At 37.9% G+C, this 21,547-nt stretch overlaps 1 protein-coding gene across 3 annotated transcripts in view; it reads right to left on the minus strand.

The window, feature by feature from the left end:
* The window catches only part of DIAPH2 (diaphanous related formin 2), a 938,294-nt gene that overhangs the window by 162,587 nt on the left and 754,160 nt on the right, over positions 1-21,547 (minus strand). For all 3 annotated transcript variants that reach the window (XM_051827762.2, XM_051827761.2, XM_051827763.2), the window contains one exon: positions 4,149-4,244. In XM_051827762.2, the coding sequence (XP_051683722.1) occupies positions 4,149-4,244 (96 nt within the window). The remainder of the gene's footprint in view (positions 1-4,148; positions 4,245-21,547) is intronic.

The following is a 21,547-nucleotide window of genomic DNA, read 5'->3' on the forward strand; positions in this document are numbered from 1 at the left end:
GGGGAGCCACATCCTGTTCAACCCACAACACTGGTCTTACTGGTTTAGTAACCTAATTATTCCTCCACGTCAATCAAACTCAAAATCCTAGGGTTATCTTTGACTCCTAGATACTTCCCTCCTCATAAATTATCTTCTTTGAGAATGTGCCAGTAGATTCCTGTTTCATTACTTACATGTGTGTTAGACATGTAAAAGTTTGATCATTATTTCTCCACAGCTTAAAAACTTTCAATAGATACCCAATGCCTAAGAATTATATGTTAACACCTTAGTGTCTCATTTAAGCAATCAAGGATGTCAACCTATTTTTGGAGAGTAATCTTTTTATACTTTATGTAGCCTATTTTCTTCCTTACTTCACTATTTGCCATTGCTGGAAAATGCTTTGCACTTTCTCAACTATGTTTTTCTTAATAACATTTCATTTGACTAGAATGCCCACTCTTCTCACCTCCAACTCCCACGGCTAAAGTCCTTTCTCATCCTTCAAAGCCTTTTCTGCCATGATCATTTTTCTGATGTATCCAAAAAGGCATGCTCTCTCTCTCCTCTGAACTCAACAGAGTATGTTCTTTTCACCTCTTGTATGATACATATTATTTTCTGCCTCAATCTGTAGACTTTCTGTATTTCTGATCTTCCCTACAAGACATAAGGGTCTTATAATTAAGAAAATATTAATTATTTCTGCATCTTCTATTATGTCTAGCATGGTACCTTTCATAGAACAGATGTATAATACATTAATGAATATTTGTGGCACATTTTCTAAGTGGTTGAGTTTTATATCAGCAGAGCTTATGATCTGGATTAACATGCAGTCAGTACATATACTGATATAACCAAAGTAGATATGTATTAACTGTGTACATTCTGACAATATAACTTATTAACATTTTTATTTTCTAATGAAGAGCACGGACTATCACCTCATTTTGCTTAAATATGGAATTTAAAATGCTGCAGTAAGAAACATCTGGTAGAGCTCTGTATTTTACCTATAGTAATTTCCATCTGTAAGCGAGGATAATGGAGATGGTAAGCAAAGCAGTACATCTTTGCTGTTTGTAGTTAACTCTGATTTCAGATTGTTTGGGCTTATTTCTCTTATTCAACTTTACTTGGGGAATATGGCTTTCTTTGCAGTTTGGCTTTTCTGCTTTTCTGCCAACACGCTGAAGCAGAGATTACTGGAAAGGAACAAGGATACCAGTACTGATCAGGGAAAGCATAGCAATACCAAGGCAAGGGGATCCTGGAATGGAACTCAGTCAGGTGCCTAAGAAAGTGAAGGCAACAGAGGACCAGCAGGCAAAGATGAGCTAGCAAGAAAGGCTGAGACGGGGAAGAGACCTATAAAAGTCTCCAGTTCAGCTGCTTCTAGAAAGAGGTTAGCAGACAGGTGAGTTTTTGGCAGACTTGTAAACTTGGTGCCTTCTGGCTCCTCTTCTCTGCTTTCAGGTTTTCTGCTGATGTCCACAGTGTTTTACTGACCATTGCTATATCCTTTTAGTTTCATTTAACCTCTGGACATTTGCTTTGGCTTCTGTCACTTGAAATGACTGCCATAACTATTTCAAACTGTGTGTATTCACAGAGGCACGCCGGGCACAAAACAAAGGAGATCCTGATGCAGCCTACTTGGAATTAGTACTAAACAATTATGCAGTTTGTGAATACCTTCTTGGTACCTCACAGTTGACAACACTATATTCCCTTGAGAACCAAACTCACAGAAACCGCATGGAATGATCTCTCTCTAAATCATCTCACTCTCATGAGGTGTGAGACTTATCAGACACAGGCCTTAGCAAATTTGTATTTTTAAAATAAACAGCCAAGAAAGATTAAGGTAGTTCTTTTATGGCATAGAATAATATACTTTTACTTATCATCTGCTTAACAGAGAACTGAATTGACACAAAAATTATTTCAGCTTGCCTTTTAGTGACTATTAGTGCTCTGATAGGACAAGAAAGAGCAGTGAAGGTTTTCATTTTCCTTAAGAGGTGGAAGGGGCCTCTGAGAGCAAGGTAGAACACTCTCGTTTTAAAGACAAGATGGGTGGAATGGCTGCCCCATAGTTATAGGTCAGCAGTGCTTCTAACATTCAGCCGTGCAGTCTTCCCTTAAAGTAATATGAACATACAAACACAGATTTTCATTACTTTCCTCCAGTCTTCACTCTTTCTGTATGTCATCTTCAATGTCTTCATACATATAAAGCAGTTTCATATTCCAACCAAAACGCTATCCTTCCTGTAATCAAATCTCACCTTCAGGTTCATCTCCCCAGGACTGTCCATTAATAGCCAAGGCTTAACATTTATCCATTACCCATCAGGATTCACCCAAAAACAAAAAAGATAAATATAACTTTCATTGTCTTCTGCCGTAAATTTCATTGTTGTCAAAAGCTTCCCCAGACAACTCCATATGGGGCCTCATTTCTCTCACTGGTTTATTGGAGTGCAATGATTTGGAGAGCTACCAATTTCTATTTTAATGACATAGAATAACTTCCAGTCCAGGTACAGAATATTTTTTGAATTGTAGGATATTCATGGCAAACCTTATTATTCTAAAGTAAACACTTTTAGTACTTTTAGTTATTCTAAATTAAGTTCACATATTAACTACTGCTTTTCCTTAAAAAAAAAAAAAGAAGTATTTATTCGAGGGGCCATGTTTGTGGCACAGTGGGTTAAGCTGTGGCCTGTGATGCTGGCATCCCATATGAGCGTTGGTTTGAATACCGGTTGCTCCATTTGCTTTCCAGCTCCCTGCTTATGTGCTTGGGAAAGCAGCAGCAGATGGCCCACGTACTTGGGCCGCTGATATCCATGTGGGAGATCTGGGATGTAGCTCCTGGTCCCTGGCTCCTGATTTCAGCCTCACATAGCACCAGCTGTTGTGGCCACTTGGGGAGTGCACCAGTGGATGGAAGACTTCTGTCTATCCCCCTCTCTCTATAACTCTGGCTTCCAAATAAATAAATCAATAAATATCTAAAAAAATACTTATTTGAGAGTCAGAGCGAGATTGAGGACTCCCATTCACTTGCTCAATGCCCCAGTGTCTACAATGGCATGGGTGCCAAAGCCAGGAGCCAGGAACTCAATCTTGATCTTCCATGAGTGGCAGGAGTTCAACCACTTGAGCTACCACTGCTGCCTCCTAGGGTATGTATTAGCAGATAGCTGGAGTCAGGAGCCATGCTGGGTATCCAACCCAGTTGTTTCAGTGTGGGAAATGGGCATCTTAACCAACATGGTCTTAACATTTAGGCCAAATGTCTACTCCAAATTATTCTTTTCTCACTTACTTCTCCACATAGCTTTAATCCCATGAAGATGACTTTTTAAATCAACTACCCTAATATCTTTTTCTATTAAAAGAAAGATATGAATTAAAAATGTAAAACCTTACTTAGAGGAGGTGGATAGTTAAGTACACTTGGATTTTCCTGTGAGAAGCCATAGGGAATGAACAGAGAAGGTAGAGAACTTTCTAGTTCCATTTGAGTGAGAGAAGTTATTTTTGATTCTTAGATGTTTTACTTTTTTCTTCCCCAAGATCAAATTTTATAGTGTAGTTTTATCTACTACTAATCAAATATACATACAAAGACATCTTCCAATATTTGGGAATTTTGAAGAATTCTGAATTAACTGTGTCTTTCCTCCCTTTATTAACACAAATAATATAGAAGAGACTGTACTGTGAAACCAAAATGGCCTCTAGAAACAAGCATTATCTCAGTTTCCTTACCTATGAATAGCTAATGTGATATCCTTAGGGCCAATTACTTTTAATGATTTAATTACATTTATGGTTTTAGACCACCTTCCACCAGACCACATGCTCATAAAATAACAATTAAAAATATTTAATATTAAACACAGTGGGAGCACTTGTTTCCCAGTGTTTTTTTTTTTTTTCAGTCTATGGTAATTTGAAGATATAGTTACCAAGCTGAAATTTGCAATCATGGAGATGTAGATTCCTGCTGATTTTTCACACATAAATTGGGATCAACTGTTGAAAAAAAGTCTTCATGCAGAAGTTGTGTGTGTGTGTGTGTGTGTGTGTGTTAGAGGGTACTCAGTTCTTCACATTCAGATGTGAACTGGAATCGGTATTACCTGGATTTCTTGGAATCCGCTTTCTCCGGTCTCGGAATGCTGCACCTGATTGTAGGGCTTCTAGAAGATTATCCATCACGCCAGTCTCATCACCCTCTGGAGGAAGGAAGAAATCGGAATTAATCTTGGAGCAATTAAAGTTAAACTACAGGAAAATAAAGGGAAAAACTCCTGTCAGATTTACATAATACCCTTAAATTAAAGACATATATCTGTTTTAACATAATGGATCCTGTCAGTTTCTGGCACCACAGACTACTTTGCTTATTACGCACCATTAAGCAAAATTCATGCCAATCCCACTGTTCTTTCAACTTAAAGACCTTGTCTTTTGTATTATTGATGACACGCTCAGTATGCAAATAAACAGTGGCTGATCAGCTACTGCTGCCTTCCTGTTAAGATTCTTATAAGATATTCCTAAGCAAGAAACCACTGACCCGGCTTAATGCAATCAATGTGCAGGGCGTGATTTGATGAAGCGGAGTTACACAAGGTTAAATACTGATTTTATTAATACCTTCAGCATTCAACCATCATCTGCGATTATCTCAAAAGACACTATTTGCAAAACACATTTGCATTCAATTCCTACCTAATCCATATCCTTTACTCATTTTGAAATGCTGACATTGTACAAAGAAAAGGTGACCACATCATCTGAAAGGCCACATTTTACATTTGAGAGACATCAGCCAGAGTCTCATTGCCTTTTTAGAATGCTGTTGTGTGTCTAAACTTTTCCTACGGGGAAAGAACTGCTCAGAAGTCATAAGTGAGGTACTCCAAAGATGTTCATGGAAATTCCTAACCGAAACAGCTTTAAAAAGTTTCACCCTACTCTTCTCTTTGACAACTCCAGCCATCAAATACACTCTTAAAATTTGTTAGAGCCTTTGTCTCAAGATGTCAATTTCAGAAACTCTCTACTACACTGTGGATAATGTACAGTGAGCTGAGCCTTCCAACCGGCTCAGCTGATGAAAAGGACCCTAACCCTAGGTGGCTGTTTTGAGTGGTAGCTAACCATGTGAGTGAGTCTGGGGTAAAGGATACTTACAGGCAGGATGGTTAAGGGAAGAAGGCATAAGAGAGAAGACATTGTTTCTGATGCTATTCCAAGGTTAAATTTAAATCTTTGTTTAAAGAATGAACTACAGGGTTTCAAGATCACAGAAAAAATATTCTCTTATGAGACAAGAAAAAGCTAAACTGTTTTTTGATTATGCTCTTCTTTTGACTTGAGACTTCTTCAATGTTCCAATAGTTCATTCTTTTAAAATAAACTCTAGGACAGGATATTGAATGAAAACGAAGAAGAGAAACACCAGTCCAATATTTAGTGAAGACAGGAAAAGCAAAACAAAAAGTAGAGCCCCAGTGGCTAAATAGAGAAATTGTACACTTTTTATATTTATTAAGGTCACAGAAACATCTGAACCATCATCTGCTCTTTTCAATAGAAAGAAAAGCTAGATGTTTCTGGAAGAATTAAATTTCATGCACTAGACACTTCACATTTGTTATATCTTTAGTCCTCACAACCACACATGGAGATGGGTACTATCTCTCTCCTTTTCAGCTGGAAATACTAAAACTTAGACATCATACAGCTGGCACGTGGAGGTGTCAATATGACACCAAGACCAGCCCTCTTTGCAGGGCAGCTTGCAGAAGTTGAAATGGACTAGGCACACAGAGGTCAGTAGATTTCTAAGACTTACTTTTGCAAACCTCAGATCAGATTAGCTATATTTTATGTACTCAATACCCACACACGGTTCATGGCTTTTGTACTGGGGAGCACAGCTATGACCTCATCACCTTTATACTTTAGAAAGACTTTTCAGTCAGTATTGTGAAGGATGATTCAGAGCATGGCAAGAAAGAAAGTGGGCAAGTTTTTAGGGGCATAGATTAATAATCTAAGTAACTGTTAAAGGCCTGAGATAATGAGAAATCAGAGTGAATGGAGAGGATGGATATTTTGAATACAGTCCATAGGGCTTGGAGGGGGTGAAGGAGCGCTGGCAGTATATAAGGAGGAGGGAAGTCACCTAAATGGTCAGGGATAAACAGGATTGAGAAAACGTGATGATGTATTTGAGATGCCTCATGAATATCTAAGTAGGGATAGTTAGCAAGCAATTGGAAACGCGGGTCTGGAACCTGGGAGTGGAATCTGGACTAGAACTGAAGACTGAAGTGTCTTTGGAAGATGGGTGTGATTACTTTGAGATAGTGTATCAGAAGAGGACGAGTGGGCAGCTATGAGCAATGGTTCAAGTCCTGGCGAGCTGCTCCACTTCTGATCCAGCTCCGTGCTAATGTGCCTGGAAAAGCAGCAGAAGATGGCCCAAGTGCTTGGGCCCCTACACCCATGTGGGAGACCTGGAAGAAGCTCCTGGCTCTTGGCTTTGGCCTGGCCAAGTCTTGGCCATTGTGGCCATTTGGGAAGTGAACCAGTGGATGGAAGATCTCTCTCTTTCTTTGTCTCTCTCTCTCTGTAACTCACATACTCATTACATTGTTATTTACTGTAATTACCATGATGTACAACACATTTCTCTCTCTCTCTCTCTCTAATAGATTTATTTATTTTAGAGACAGAGTTACAGAGATGCAGAGACAGAGAGAGAAGTCTTCTATCTGCTGGTTCACTTCCGAAATTGCTGCCACGGCCAAAACTGAGCCCACCCGAAGCCAGGAGCTTCTTCCGGGTCTCTGATGTGGATGCAGGGGCTGAAGGACTTGGATCATTTTCCACTGCTTTCCCAGGCCATAGCAGAGAGCTGGATCGGAAGCGGAGCAGCTTGGACTGGTACTGGTGCCCACCTGCTGCGCCACAGCCCTGGTGCCACAACACATCTCTTGAACCTAGTCTTCTTAGCTGAAAGTTTGTATCCTTTCACCAGTATCTCTACTCCTCCACGCCTGGAGCACAGGCAGTCAGGAAAAGTGGAATTGCAAAGAAGACAGGGAAGGAGTTTTTAGTGATATATAAGTACAAACAGGAGAGAACTGAAGCACAAGTGAATTTCATGTATCCTTATAAAATGGTGATTATAAAGACTGTAGAAAATGAGTAAATATAAATAAGTGCAAAGAACAGAATATAAAATAGTATGCATTTATGGTTTACATAAATAATATGCAAACATGAAAAAATGTGTAAAAATGACATTATTGATATAACGTCATCACAATTTTTAAATAGTATTATATTGTGACTGGACTAAAAAGATGGGAAAAATATGACAGTAGAGGAATTAAAAATAAATATCTTTGTGTAATCTAATGGTTGCACCTGATAACACTTATCAAAGTACTATTATTCTAGATCAGTGATATTCAACCTTTTTTCATTATCATTCCCCCATACTCCCTAAGTCTTTATAGACATCTTTGTTTCCTAAACATTTAATGTTATATATACATTTTATATCTGTTTGAGTATGATGATGGCTCTTTGGAGGGCTACAGACCACTGTAATATCTAAGACATATTTCTCTACCCACCTTCCCAAGAGCCAATTTTCACCTTCTTGGGTGAATATTCTCAGCCTCTGATGAGAATGCATGTGGTAGATGGCTCTGCTTAAAAAATCAAAAAGTCTTTGTAAACATTCCACATGTGTGCGTTAAAGGAAAGACATCTGGGATGCAGTTCCCATTATTTTTTTCATTTGTTCCATGATAACTTTCTAAGAAGCTGAGTGATTTTCATAAAATGTCTAACCCTACTGAATCAGGGTTTTAGGAATGTAATCATATGATAGACTTGTTTCAGCTATTCTTCCTGAAACCATGGAAGCCAACACGATCATTTGAAAGGAGCTATTCTTCACTTTGAACCAATTTCAGTGAAAGTTGATATGTGACTCAATTGTGTAAGGTTGACATTTCATTTAAATTTCCAAGTTTATAGATCCATCAATTTGTACTTAGATGTGGCTAGCAGGAGTGAACAGCTTTTCCTCTTGTCTATGAGTTCTGATTTAAGAAAAAAATCTCAAAATTCTAAGCATTTATTTAACTGAAAAGGAAAATAACGTTATTGAACATAAATTAAAAAAATTCATTTCTTACAATTCCAAATAACTATTTTACTACGTGAAAGAATATCAAGGGGAAATCTGGTAATTATTTTTAGTAATTAAATGATAAATATGTGCATGTCTAAAAGCTAAAAAGTCAGAAGCAAATTTCTAATCTTTCATCTTGAAATGCGCCATGATTAGTTCTAGGGAGTTAGGCAGACTGCGTGCAGTTTGTGGCCTCTGTGAGCTCTTGTCATTAGATAAAATTAAAGACATGCATTGTGCTTTTTTTCACATTTACCATAGTATTTGTCATTGACTAGCTGCTGAATGCCTGGTGATCCTAATCTTTAGCATCAACAATCTGTGTGGTATTGACTTAATTTCTCCCAAAGTTTAGAGATGCCACAAATTAAAAGTACAATGAGAAAAATTAATGATCTCTGCTATAACTTTGTGCAAGTCTATTCCCGAGTAGTAAGCATATACTTATTCAGAGCCCATTCTTTCTCGATTACTGACATTTCTACACATTTTGTGAACACAGGCACTGACATCTTTGTTTCATAATACCTCTTCAGGGATGTTTTCACAATGAACAGCTTTGGAAGGCATACTGTCTCCCTCTAGTACAGAGGGAAGGTTCGCTGCTTTGAAGATGAATTATACCTTCTTCAAGACAAATGTCAGATAGAGTTGCTTTTAGTTCATCATAAAAGATTTGGGTTCTTTAAGTATGGGGTTCCTTGGCAGTGATACAAACCACCTGGGCCTGCCTTTGTAACACCCAATGGGAGCAGGAGGGCAAGAGAATAATGTGAAAACTCATACTTGCTATACCATGAGTAACACAGTTCTGTGTCTCAGATCCAGTAGGCTCATGTATTTTATCAATATCCATGAGACTGGCAGACTAACTTGCTAGTGTGGAAGTGGGGTAAAATCTCTGACCCTTTATAGTTTTTGAAATTTACTCTGTGATTTCTCCTTTGTTTTTAATGAAACATTATTACTTAGAATAATACTTTGTCCTCTAGGAACTTAAGCACCTATTGTCTTGGACTCTCCCATTATCTAAGACCCTACTCCGATTCATTACACCGTGAAAACTACAAAACTAAAGTCAATGTTATAAAAGTGATTTCTTAAAATCCTAACAACCTGGCATAATGGCTTTAATTCATTGTTATAGCCTCCTTGAATTCTCAACTGCATAATTAAAGCTTCCTACAAAAGTTAAACTACTCAAAGTTGAAAAAGTTGCTATCAACCAGTCAATGTTGTGACCCGAAAAGATCAAAAGCCTGGGTACACAATTCTTGTAGAGGTTAAGCCACTAGTTGAGATGCCAGTATCCCATATCAGAGTGCCTGAGTTTACATCTCAGCTCTGCTCACAATTCCAGCTTCCAGCTGGTGCACACTCTGGGATGTAGTAGGTGATGGCTCAAGTGGTTGAATACTATTGAGGTGAAGATTTGGAGAAAGTTCCTGACTACTGGCTTTGGTTTGGCCTAGCTCTAGCCATTGTGAGCATAGGGCAAAATGAGCCAGTGGATGGGAGATTTCTCTCTTTCTCTTTGCAAAAAGAAGCAAAAGGCTTCCTACTGAGGGTATGGCATTTTTATGTGAGATAATATTTGCACATAATTAATAATTTGTTAAAAGATTGATATATGTATTTGAAAGGCAGAGTGACAGAAAGATGGGGGAAGAAAGAGACAGAGATTGAGATCGAGATTGAGATCTGCTAATCTTCTAAAAGGCCAGCCTGAATTCAGAAGCCAGAAACTCTATCCAGGTCTCCCACATAGGTAGCAGGAACCCAAGCACCTGGGCTATCACCTGTTGCCTCCCAGGTGCACTAGCAGAGAGCTGGATCAGAAGCAGAGGCAGGAATCAGTCCCAGGCAGTCCAATATGGGATGCAGTCATCCCAGAGATTCAACTTGCTGCACTATAATGCCCATCCTATCTGAAGTAATTTTCTGAAATAAAATGATGCTCTCTGTCGGCTCTAAGAGTTGGGGAAGAGTTCATAGAAGGAATAGGGCCTAAATTAAGCTTGTGAAATTACTATATTTCTAAAGCATATTAGGTATTACAATTCTATTTAAATGACACAAGAACAGAATAACAACAGAGAAAAACAGGTGATAATGACTGGCTAAAAGATATTAAAATCTAGATTTCTTAGCTCCTAGTACATACAAATGTGTGTACATACTCTTTCTCTATGTGTGTGTGCAAGTGTGTATAAATTTATAAATATTAAAATGCACAGATGTTAAGTGTACAGCTTGAAGAGTTTTGACAAATGTATACACCCATGTAATCACCACTACAATCAAGGTACTGAATATTTCTGTCACATCAGAAAGTTCTCTCTTGTTCCCTACCATTCAGAGGCAACCTCTGGCTGTTTTCCATCATCATGTATTAGTTTTGCCTGTTATTATAATTTTTTAAAGATTTATTTATTTGAAATGCAGAGTTACAGAGAGGCAGAGGCACACAGAGAGAGAGAGGTCTTCCATCTGTTGGTTCACTCCCCAGATGGTTGCAATGGCTGGAGGTGGGCTGATCCGAAGCCAGGAGCCAGGAGCTTCCTCTGGGTCTCCCATATGTGTGCAGGGGCCCAAGGACCAGGGCCATCCTCCACTGCTTTCCCAGGCCACAGGCCACAGCAGAGAGCTGATCAGAAATGGAGCAGCCGGGAAATGAACCGGTGCCCATATGGGATGCCAGCACTGAAGGCAGCAGCTTTACCCACTACACCACAGTGCTGGCCCCCTGTTCTTGCAATTTTAAGGAAGTAAAAGAATCGAGGTCGTTCTGAATAGCTGCCAGAAATAAAATATGCATGGTACACATGATAAACCATGAGGAGAGAAATAGAGTTGAAAGATCCAGGAGTTACAGTTGGATAGATCAGAAGAAAATTCTAAAAGGATTTGGATGTCAAAGTAAGAAACTTGAAGATACTATAAGGGGTTCTAAAAAGTTGCTGGTAGATCTTTGGCATGACAGTAATGTGATGAAGGTGGCATTTAAGATCAGCTTCACAATGATATGCAAAATGAACCAGACTATGAGAAAAATCAATTATTCAAAGAATAGAATTTAATTCACACTGACAAATATTATTCTGCATTATAACCCTGGGCAAAGTAGAATGGTCAACTTTGGCATTATTGATAAAAGGCTAAATAGAAGAGTAAAATTGGTTTTGTGAGCAAGGTCACCAGTAGTAGTAAATAGAAGTTGACAGTATAAGAGGGCAGTGACAAGTGGAGTGCAAGAAAAATCAGTGTTAGATTCAATCTTTTTCACACTATCTATCATGGTCTAGATTAAGAACATGCTGCAAGATGTGTGGATTTGTAGATAACACAAAATTTGAAGACTGTTCACTTATCAAAGAAGAAGGAAACAAAATTCCCTTCTCTGATATCTAAAAAAAAAAAAAAAAAAATTGAATGCCCAGGGCTGACAAATAGCTTTTCTAATTCAATATGGAGCAAAAGGAGGTAATAAAGTCAACGTAAAAGCCTACCACAATATGGTGAAAATAACACATTGTGTGGCAAGACCTTAATATACCCTTAAGAGTAACAGTAATACCATAAATGTCTCAAAAATAAGAGAAATCAAGCCATTAGGGAAATCACGAAATCAACAGGCATAACAAAAGCCTGAGCACCTTGCACTGCTGCCTAGGAGCACCTACAAAGCCTCTATCTGACGGGAGGTTTCTGGTAGTGTACAGTTTAATTGGCAGTGAGCATAGAATGGGGTTAATGGTGATTTGGAAAACCAACAGATGGTAACTGTCGGCAACAGTCCATGAAGTTACGTACAGCCATAAGACTGTTTAAGAAAATCAAGATATTATTCCAAAGAGATGAAAAGAAGGCACACATAAAATGTATAAAGTGCTAAAGGAAATAATAAGGCAGATGCTCCTGTTCAAAACAAGCCAACTTTCAAGAGGGAAAAGAGGACACAGGAGCTTAGAAGGAATTACCAGAAACCACAGGATGAGCTAGGGGCAGTGTAGTAATTACATTATGCAGTAGATGAGAATTTGTAAAACAAAACAGAAAAACATTACATTCCCAGGTTGAGGCCTTGCACAGTGGTATGTACCAAGAAGCAAAATTAATCTCAGCACAATTAAAGATAAAACTATAGGGGAAAACATCTTTTGAGAGTTCTTTCATTTTGTTATCTCATCTTCTTGCCATAATGGGTAATTAACAGTTTTCTAAAGTGAGGTAAATCATGGTGTCCCAGATAAACTTCATAGTGAATACGACTCTTCTTAAACCATCTTATTTTAAGGCTGAAGTTTAGTTCTATTTTGTCATGGAACAAATACCACGTTAGGGATCACAAAATATGTGGATATTCCACTGCAAAGGGCCGAATGGTGCAGGACGGGGTATTTTCTCCTCAAATATCTACCTTACAAAGTGTTAACCTAAAAGTTTGTCAGTGGAAGTGACTTAGTGAGTTAACTTTCCTTGAAGTATCTGCTGCTTAAAGAGAAGCTTGTTAACACAAATGAATGGATTTCTAATGGTAAGGTTTCAGTGCAGGAACTTTTCTGCCAGAGGCACCTTTTTGGCAGTTTGCCCAAGGTAAGAGAGCTTAATAGTAAATGGCAGTTAAAAAATGTTTATGCTTATTCATTTTTTCCCAGTTACCTATATGCTAGAAGATTGGGGGAAGAAAATTACATATTCTATAAATAAACAAACACACAATAAACCTGAATATTAATGCTTACCAGAAAAACCACTGTTGATGCCTCTGGTAAAATATCTCACATTCAATATTTTAAATAATTAATATTTCAAAGAGACCTTTGAAATACTCTGTGTGTCTTCTCAGAATCAATCATTTACTAAGGGCATGGAACCTTTGTGAAAGGAAAGGCAAGCGAAAACAAACTTGGAAAAAGAATACATCTAACTCAATTCAAAATTGTCTAACAAAATCTAACTTTACTTTAGGAAAAGATAAAAATGAATATTTTTTGAGGTAGGGATATTATTATTTATCATTTATTAAGAGCTTACCATATATCAGTCACTATTCTACAGCTATCATTTTGAATCCCAACACCAACACATTTTTTTTCCAGGTAAAGAAAGCAGGAAAATTTAGATGAATTAACTTATTCAAGTTCACTTGGTTAGGAGGTGACAGAAACAGCATTAGAAGCCAGAGATGTCTTGAGTAAGGGGTTTGGCAAATTATAACCCTGGTTAAATCCAGTCTACCCCCTGTTTCTGCACAACCTACAGGCTAAGGATGATTTTCACGTTAAAAAAATTTTTTTTTACAAATAAAAAGAATGTTATTTTGCACTAGATGAAAATTTCACAAAATTCAATTTCAGTTCCTAAATTTTAAGGAAACTGTCTTGCTCCTTCATTATGTATCGTCTGTGGCAGCTTCAGAGCTGCAATGGCCAAGTTGGATTGTTGCAACAGAGACATTAGGGACCATGAAGCCTAAAATATATTGTACGTGGTTCTTTACAAAAAATTTGCTGACCCCTGCTTTCGATTACAAACTATCAAGGTTAACATCATACTAGATACAGGCATTTGTGGGCCTCACAATGTGCCTCTGAGGTGCTAAAAGAAACTTCATAAAGGTTGCCCATATGTGTAAAACAAGACCTCACCCTAGGTGGATGGTGGGCCAGAACAGTAATATAAGCCTCCTTAGCAGTTGAGGTGCTTCCATCTAGAGGGCCAAGGTCAAGAATGAAACAGGACAATGATGCAAATAATAGACACTCCTTTCTATCTGGATTTAATATTTAAGAGTCCTTGAAGTCCATTTCCAAAAGAATAGTCACAAAAAGAAGTTTTTTTTTTTTTTTCTTTTCCCAAAGGCCAATGAGAAACCTGCTGCCCAAGCTTGATTTTCCCTACAACCTAGCTCAGAAGTGTGGGATGGAGGGCCAGCGCCGTGGCTCACTAGGCTAATCCTCCGCCTAGCGGTGCCGGCACACCAGGTTCTAGTCCCGGTTGGGGTGCCGGATTCTGTCCTGGTTGCCCCTCTTCCAGGCCAGCTCTCTGCTGTGGCCAGGGAGTGCAGTGGAGGATGGCCCAGGTGCTTGGGCCCTGCACCCCATGGGAGACCAGGAAAAGCACCTGGCTCCTGGCTCCTGCCATCGGATCAGCGCGGTGCGCCGGCCGCAGCGTGCTGGCCGCAGTGGCCATTGGAGGGTGAACCAATGGCAAAGGAAGACCTTTCTCTCTGTCTCTCTCTCTCACTGTCCACTCTGCCTGTCAAAAAAAAAAAAAAAAAGTGTGGGATGGAAGTGACTTATCAGGAATTGCCCTTGGGAGAGCACAACTGGGCAGTTTTAACAAAGGTCACACACTAGAGCAGTAACTGCACCCAACAGCAGGTATGGAATTACGAGAACAGGCACTCTTAACTGCTGATGCTCAGAGTGCAGGGAAAGAACTAGTTGAGAATTCATCACCTGCTAAATCTGACGTTTGGACTGTAGTATGCTTCTTCCTTTGCGTATCAGATTCTATAACAAATCAATTGCCCAGCTAAATTCTAGCACAACTACACAAAAGAAGTAACAATCTCACTCCACTTTTTGCAAACAGACTTAACACTAGCTCATTTTTAAAAAGCAAGGAGTTGTGTGTGTGTGTGTGTGTGAGTGTGTGAGTCTGACCATCTTATTTTTGAATGCTCAGAGACTGCACAAAGCCGCAAACTTATTTGTTCTTATAACACCCATCTCAAATCGAGATACATTTTGTTTTGTTTTACATGATGATATTATATATTGCTTTCTTTAAAAAGAAAAGGTAGTTTGAAAAAAATATGTGCAACCAACTAGTTTACTGCAAAGTCTCACCTCACTGAGGATAAGAACAAAATTATTTCGGTTGTCTTCACCACTGCTCCCAGACATGCAATGTCAAATCTCCCTTTCATGTGCCATAGTGACATCTTGGGAAAATTCCATAATTATCTGCTTGCAGTTTAAATATTAATCTTATATATGCTTCAAAGAGTTTTCTTCCTCCTCAGCTGGTTGGTCTTTTGGACCCAAGTACCTCGATGGCTAAGTGGGTATCATAATCAGTTCCACCTCTCACTCCTCGAACTCCTCCCCCATGGGGGAGTTAAATCTTCCAGTAGCTTGGAGCAGGGAAGAAGGAAAGGAAATAAAAGCTGGAGAGGGAATGTCTTACTTAACTGGTTACTGTTATAACTCTCTTGATAAGCATGCTAGATGCCTTGCAAGAAACAAAGGTGGGGATTTAGTGTAATGATGCACGCAGAACGAAGAATAGGAAACCAGTCTCAGCATCTCTGTGGTTAGGCCTCACCAACAAACTAAGTACCATTTAAGGGGCCGGCATTGTGGTGCAGTAGGTAAAGCTGCTGCCTACAGTGCAGGCATCCCATACGGGCACCAGTTTGAGTCCTGGCTACTCCACTTTTCTTTTTTTTCTTTGCTTTGCTTTTCTTTTCTTTTTTTTTTTTTTTTGGACAGGAAGATTTAGACAGTGAGAGAGAGACTGAGAGAAAGGTCTTCCTTTTCTGTTGGTTCACCCCCCAAATGGCTGCCATGGCCGGCGTGCTGCGCCCATCCAAAGCCAGAAGCCAGGTGCTTCTCCTGGTCTCCCATGTAGGTGCAGGGCCCAAGCACTTGGGCCATCCTCCACTGCCTTCCTGGGCCACAGCAGGGAGCTGGAATGGAAGAAGAGCAACCAGGACAGAATATGGCACCTCAACCGGGATTAGAACCCAGGGTGCCTGCACCATAGGCGGAGGATTAGCCTAGTGAGCTGTGGCGCCAGCCTGCTCCACTTCTGATCCAGCTCTCTGCTATGGCCTGGGAAAGCAGTAGAGGATGGCCCAAGTCCTTGGGCCCCTGCACCCATGTGGGAGACCCGGAAGAAGCTCCTGGCTCTTGGCTTCAGATCAGCATGGCTCTGGCTGTTGCTGCCAACTGGGAAGTGAATCAGTGGGTGGAAGACCTCTCTTTCTCTCTGCCTCTCCTTCTTACTCTGTGTAACTCTGACTTTCAAATAAATAAATAAATAACTCTTAAAAAAAAGACACCATTCAAGTGGTCAAATTCTGAGTGAGTGCTTTGGAAACCTAAATGATCTAAAGTCAAGTAATTTAGATAATGTATGCAAATATCTATGAACATTATAATTCTGTTAAACAAGGAAAATTCAGATAGACCTTAATTATATACTTTACTAAATAAAAGAGAAGCTGGTCTTCAACTGAAAAAAATTAACATCAATATAAATAAATAAGTAACTCTTTAAGGCAGATACAGTAAATTTAACATATGGCACCTACAATTAATTGGATCTACCTTTTAAATTAAGAAAAGATGATATATTAGAAGTAATATGGTAACTATATAAGGTGGTATTGCCTTAAGGCAACACTGATTAACCTCTTCATTACTTTATAACATTCATCTCAAGAAACACAGGTTTGCTAACTTGAAATTTTCTGAAATTGAGACCCACAGAGCTCCTGAGGGCGGAGGCCAATAAAGCATAGGGTACTTCATTAGAGGAAGCCTATGATCATAATATGGATGCCACTGAATTACATGAGGCTTGATCAGATAGAAGAAAATGGCATAGAATTGCAAAATTAGGCACCAATACCTCAGAGATCTAATTTTATCGATTTCTGAACATCATGTGGTTCTTCTAAAATAAAGTCATAGGATGATAATTATGCTTAAAAAACTTGCTAAAAGCTGGTAAAATCACAGAAAATACTGGCATTTAACACTGTCAGTAACTGAAGTTTAACTTTGTAAGTGTTTTATTTTAGGTTGATGTGTCAATTTGACTTTCATATTTCTTAGATTTTTTTTTTATTCAAAAACATCCGTGGTCTATATCATATGAAGTAACGGTTTGCATTTATCATCACACTAATGATAAATAAAATATAACAAACCTTTCATTAAAATGCATACAAACTATGGTCAGAGACAGACATGCAAACGGGCACTTAATTTCTTGCTTGTGATTAACTAGAGAAGATTTGCAGTTTCAAATTTGCTTAAACTGTGTTCCTTCTTGGGAAAGTAGGCTCCAGAGAGGAAAGCAGGAAGAACTTGGATACAGTTAAACAGCACTGATGCAATCACACCCTGAGCACATTCTATATGTAGTTTCTGATTGACTCTTTCAAACTATCAACACACAACCCCTGGGCACTTATTCAAAGCTCAGCACTGTGCAAAACAGTGAACTGGAAGATATCTCCTAATGTCGTATTGGTATAAATAGGTAAATTACACATTTTTCCTCTTTGTGGACTAATTTGGAAATTAAGATAATTCTTGGCTAAAAAAAAAAACCTCAATGGTCAAACCAAGTAAAAATAAAATATCCTTTGAAAATCTCCATGTTTGAGATACAATATACTTGAAGAACAAAGAGACAATATTATAAATTTCCATATCTTTGGACAATAATTAATAGAGCAGCTTATTTTTACATTATAGTTTGGGTATGGATCAAGCATTTGCAGGAGCCAAGGTTCTATTGTTTAGAAAAGTAATTTATTTTGGTATCATCCGTTTGCTGATAAAGTACCTTAGATCAATATATCATGAAGGGAGGGATTCATTTTATTAAATAAAGGATATTTGTAATTATGTTTATTTGGCTTATCCATTGAACAGTTATCATTTTAATATTTTTTTCTTTTTTTAGATAAGTAAAAAAATTTAAAAAACAAATATTTGTTACCGTTCAAAAAATAGAGTTGAAAAGTGATATTTGCTGGGACAGAAGACAACAAGGAGGTTACTAAAGGCTCTGGCAAAGATTTAGGACGGAGCAGTATTTTGTCCTTTTTATGAATCTCTTGTCTAAACTCATCAGTGGAATCTTTGCATACTATCTGATTTCATTCAAAGACTGTTTATTTCCTATTTATAGCCTATATCAACATGGGGAAATTGCAGTCCACAAAGAAATGATAAGGACCATTTTTCATACAGCACTTCTATGGCAGCTAGTGATTTTTAGTATAGAGGAAATTTATCCTCATCGTTTAAAAGGAATACACTACCTGTGCTCTTATGACATATGGAATTTTGGGTCTTCAACAGTACTATGATTTTCTATTTCGGAAGAAGGAAGAAAAAAGTATATGATGATTTCTTCATAGTAATTATCTAACCTCATGTCAGTATATTTGTTTTAGTAACTGGAGAGTCACATTAGCACGATCTTCAACAAATGAGGAAAAGTATTTAGAGAATTTATTTATTGGTGCCTTGTTTTTTTTTTTTCACATCCAGCCTAAAAGAAGCTATTTTAAGGTGCATCCTGAATTGGGGAGTAAAGTGAGGAGAGGTCACTTCCACCTCAGCATCAAACCTGGAGAAGTCAGCATGTGCTGGGTACATTAGTCTTTCACTTTTCAAAGCTATCTGGAAAGTGGTAGCCGAGGAACCTTGTCCACATCCAGCTCCATCCAGGATCTTACAGTATCTCTTGATCTAATTAGAATGACCAGGGCATATTCATTGGAAACAAAAATAAAGAAAATGATAAATTAGCTAACCACTACATTGTTTCTCAAGAATTACTATGCAACCAGGAAAACTGTATCCATAGGAGATCAGACTACTTATCAGGTGACTTCATTCAGGCCTGTTTCCCAGGGCAGCCCTGCATGAACACATAGAGAGTTTTCCTATTTAAAGTCTTCTTTAAAGAACAAAAATCCATGAGAAAATTCTCTTACAGGTCAAATAGCAGAGAAACGATCAGCTCAGGTAGATTTTTAATTTCATTCACAGCAAAAAGTAGTTAAGTAATAGTTACGGATATTACCTTTCTATTTGGAAACCATTAGATTGAGTCAGATGAGATTGCCGATTTTGTAGGTCAAAAAAGATCAAAAAGCAATAATTTCCTATAGTTTAAACCACAAATAGAGATGTTGTGAAGCCTTTATACCTACTAACTCTCTGAGAAAATATTTCCAAACAGAAGAGGGGTTAACAAAGAGGAGTGGGAGATTACACATTGTGGAAGGCTATCTATGACAATAAAATATATTTTCTAAAATGAATGATTTGAAAAACACAGTCTTTCTAATAGTTCCTATGTTCCACAACTCTGGCATCTATGTTCTAGCTTTGTATGAGCCGTAATTACAACCATGAGAACAAGGTCAAGATGAGCCAAGGCTCAGCACACAGTCAACCTGTCCTTTTGTTTTTATATTCATGATGGAGAAGCTGCCAATTTTTCATTGAGGCTGACAATTTGCGCTTTCTCCTGTAAAGTTTAGAAATGGTTTTGCAAGAGCTCCCAGAACTCTGTCCCTTGCCCCCACTCCAGTACAGGGATGCAAGGCAGCTTATCTTGTCATTTTAATGACACATCTTTGAGGTATGATTTCACTGGGGAGAGATTTAGAAATCAAAGCTTAAGTAGGGCTTGTGAAAGTAAGTTATGCAGTACTGAGCAAAACACAATCTCTAGAACTCATTTTTTCCCTCAGCAAGCATTAATGAATGTCAAGCCTTTATAGATTAGTTAATATACTTAGAGACAGAGAATACATGTTTATTTTTCCAAAATCTTGATTCAGCCAGTACTTCACTGAGAATTGAATAAATAAATCCACTTGCTATAGTGTTTTTCAGAGGAAAATTCGGCAATATTTGCAAAAATGTCAAGTTTATTTTTTCTATTGTAAGCACATAAAATAATGACAATTGCTTCAATGTTACCTAGCATATCAATATATCTGCCACCCTTGCACTTTCCTATTAATTGTAATTTTATTTTTGTGTATTAGAATGTATCAAATAGGAAAACAAACCAAACAACTCAGTTCAAGCAAACAGCTAATTACATTTTTCATGTTCTTTGTCATTTTAGTGAGTTTCTTGTAAGAGAACGTAGGCATGACTTTTATTAACATCAGGGAATGCATTTTTTTCCCTTTTGATAAAAGAAGAAAGGACCTTTCACATTCAAAATTCAAATTTTTCCTAGCACTTGCAATATGACACAAACATAGGTAAATAAAATTATTCTAATAAATATTAGAGCCAGTGGACCAGTCAGGGAGACTCTGAGCCTGCTGTGCATATATCAAATACTAAAGAGCATCTGAAATCAAAACTCATTGAACTTTTAAGAAGCACTGAATCATTCAATAGTTTTTCATTAAACAAAAAAGAAATTTAAATAATAATAACAATTAGCCAAAGTGTTGTCTATGTATCAGGGGAGACATAAACATGAGGAGACAGGTTTCAAGAGTCTGATATGGTGCAACAGAGTGGTTAGAAAAGTCTGTTTCTCAACAAGAATACAATTAAGGTCAGGCTTAGAAATAAAACACTATGAGGTAAAGGAATATGATGTATCAAACAATTGCAATAAAAGGGAGAGAATAATGATTGCATTCCAGAACAATGGAACTTGTGAGAAATAAAAGTGTAGTGGGTGTTCACCTGAACATCCCTCAGTATCTAAGGATTGTGTGTGCTATTATACCTTTTTTCTCCTGGGACATTTCGAAATCTGCTGTTTAACCATTTGTCTTACAGACTTATGTGGAGGCATACTGAGAGGCAGGGAACTGGACTCAATAGCCTAGAAAGCATCCTAATGTTTTATGAAAACAAAATCACAGAAAACAAATTCAAAGGATTGCGATTACTTAAAGTGAAGTCAATGTCAAGCACAAACGGACTCAAAGATATGCTGCAAAATGAAATGCTGTAAGCCTTCATATATTACTTACAGAGAATTTGGTATAAACTCTCTGTAGATAGGATACCTTAAGTCACTAGGGATTAAAAAGGAGAAATGAGAATCTCATCTGTGAAATATGTGAGAAATTTGAAGCTGTTTGCTCAGAGTATCAGAGTATGTAAAGTATTCATCAGAGAAAAGTGGTCAAATCTACTTTAAGAGAGATGAGAACAATTTCTTAATATATCAAAAGAGGACCAAAGAAGATTGTTTCTTGACAGAAATTCTCATGGGAAAAGCACCCCCCCTTTTTTTTTATTTGCTACAGAGATTATGTTGGGATTGATAGGAAAAGATAGACATTTTGAAAGAAATAAAAGAGGTCACTTGCAGAAAGAGCATTTTTTTTAATAAGTGGATTCTTATTAAAAAATTCTCACTTTTATCCAAGTCAAAACATTTATTTTGTTCCATGAACAAGGCATTGCCCATTTCTGCTTCTTTCATTAACTATATGAGGGAACTTCAAGAAGTTCATGGGAAACGGAATTAAAATATAAGTGTATTTTGATGCAAACATTTCTGAAA

This window comes from Oryctolagus cuniculus, chromosome X (assembly GCF_964237555.1).
Source record: "Oryctolagus cuniculus chromosome X, mOryCun1.1, whole genome shotgun sequence".
In the NCBI taxonomy this organism is placed as follows: domain Eukaryota; kingdom Metazoa; phylum Chordata; class Mammalia; order Lagomorpha; family Leporidae; genus Oryctolagus; species Oryctolagus cuniculus.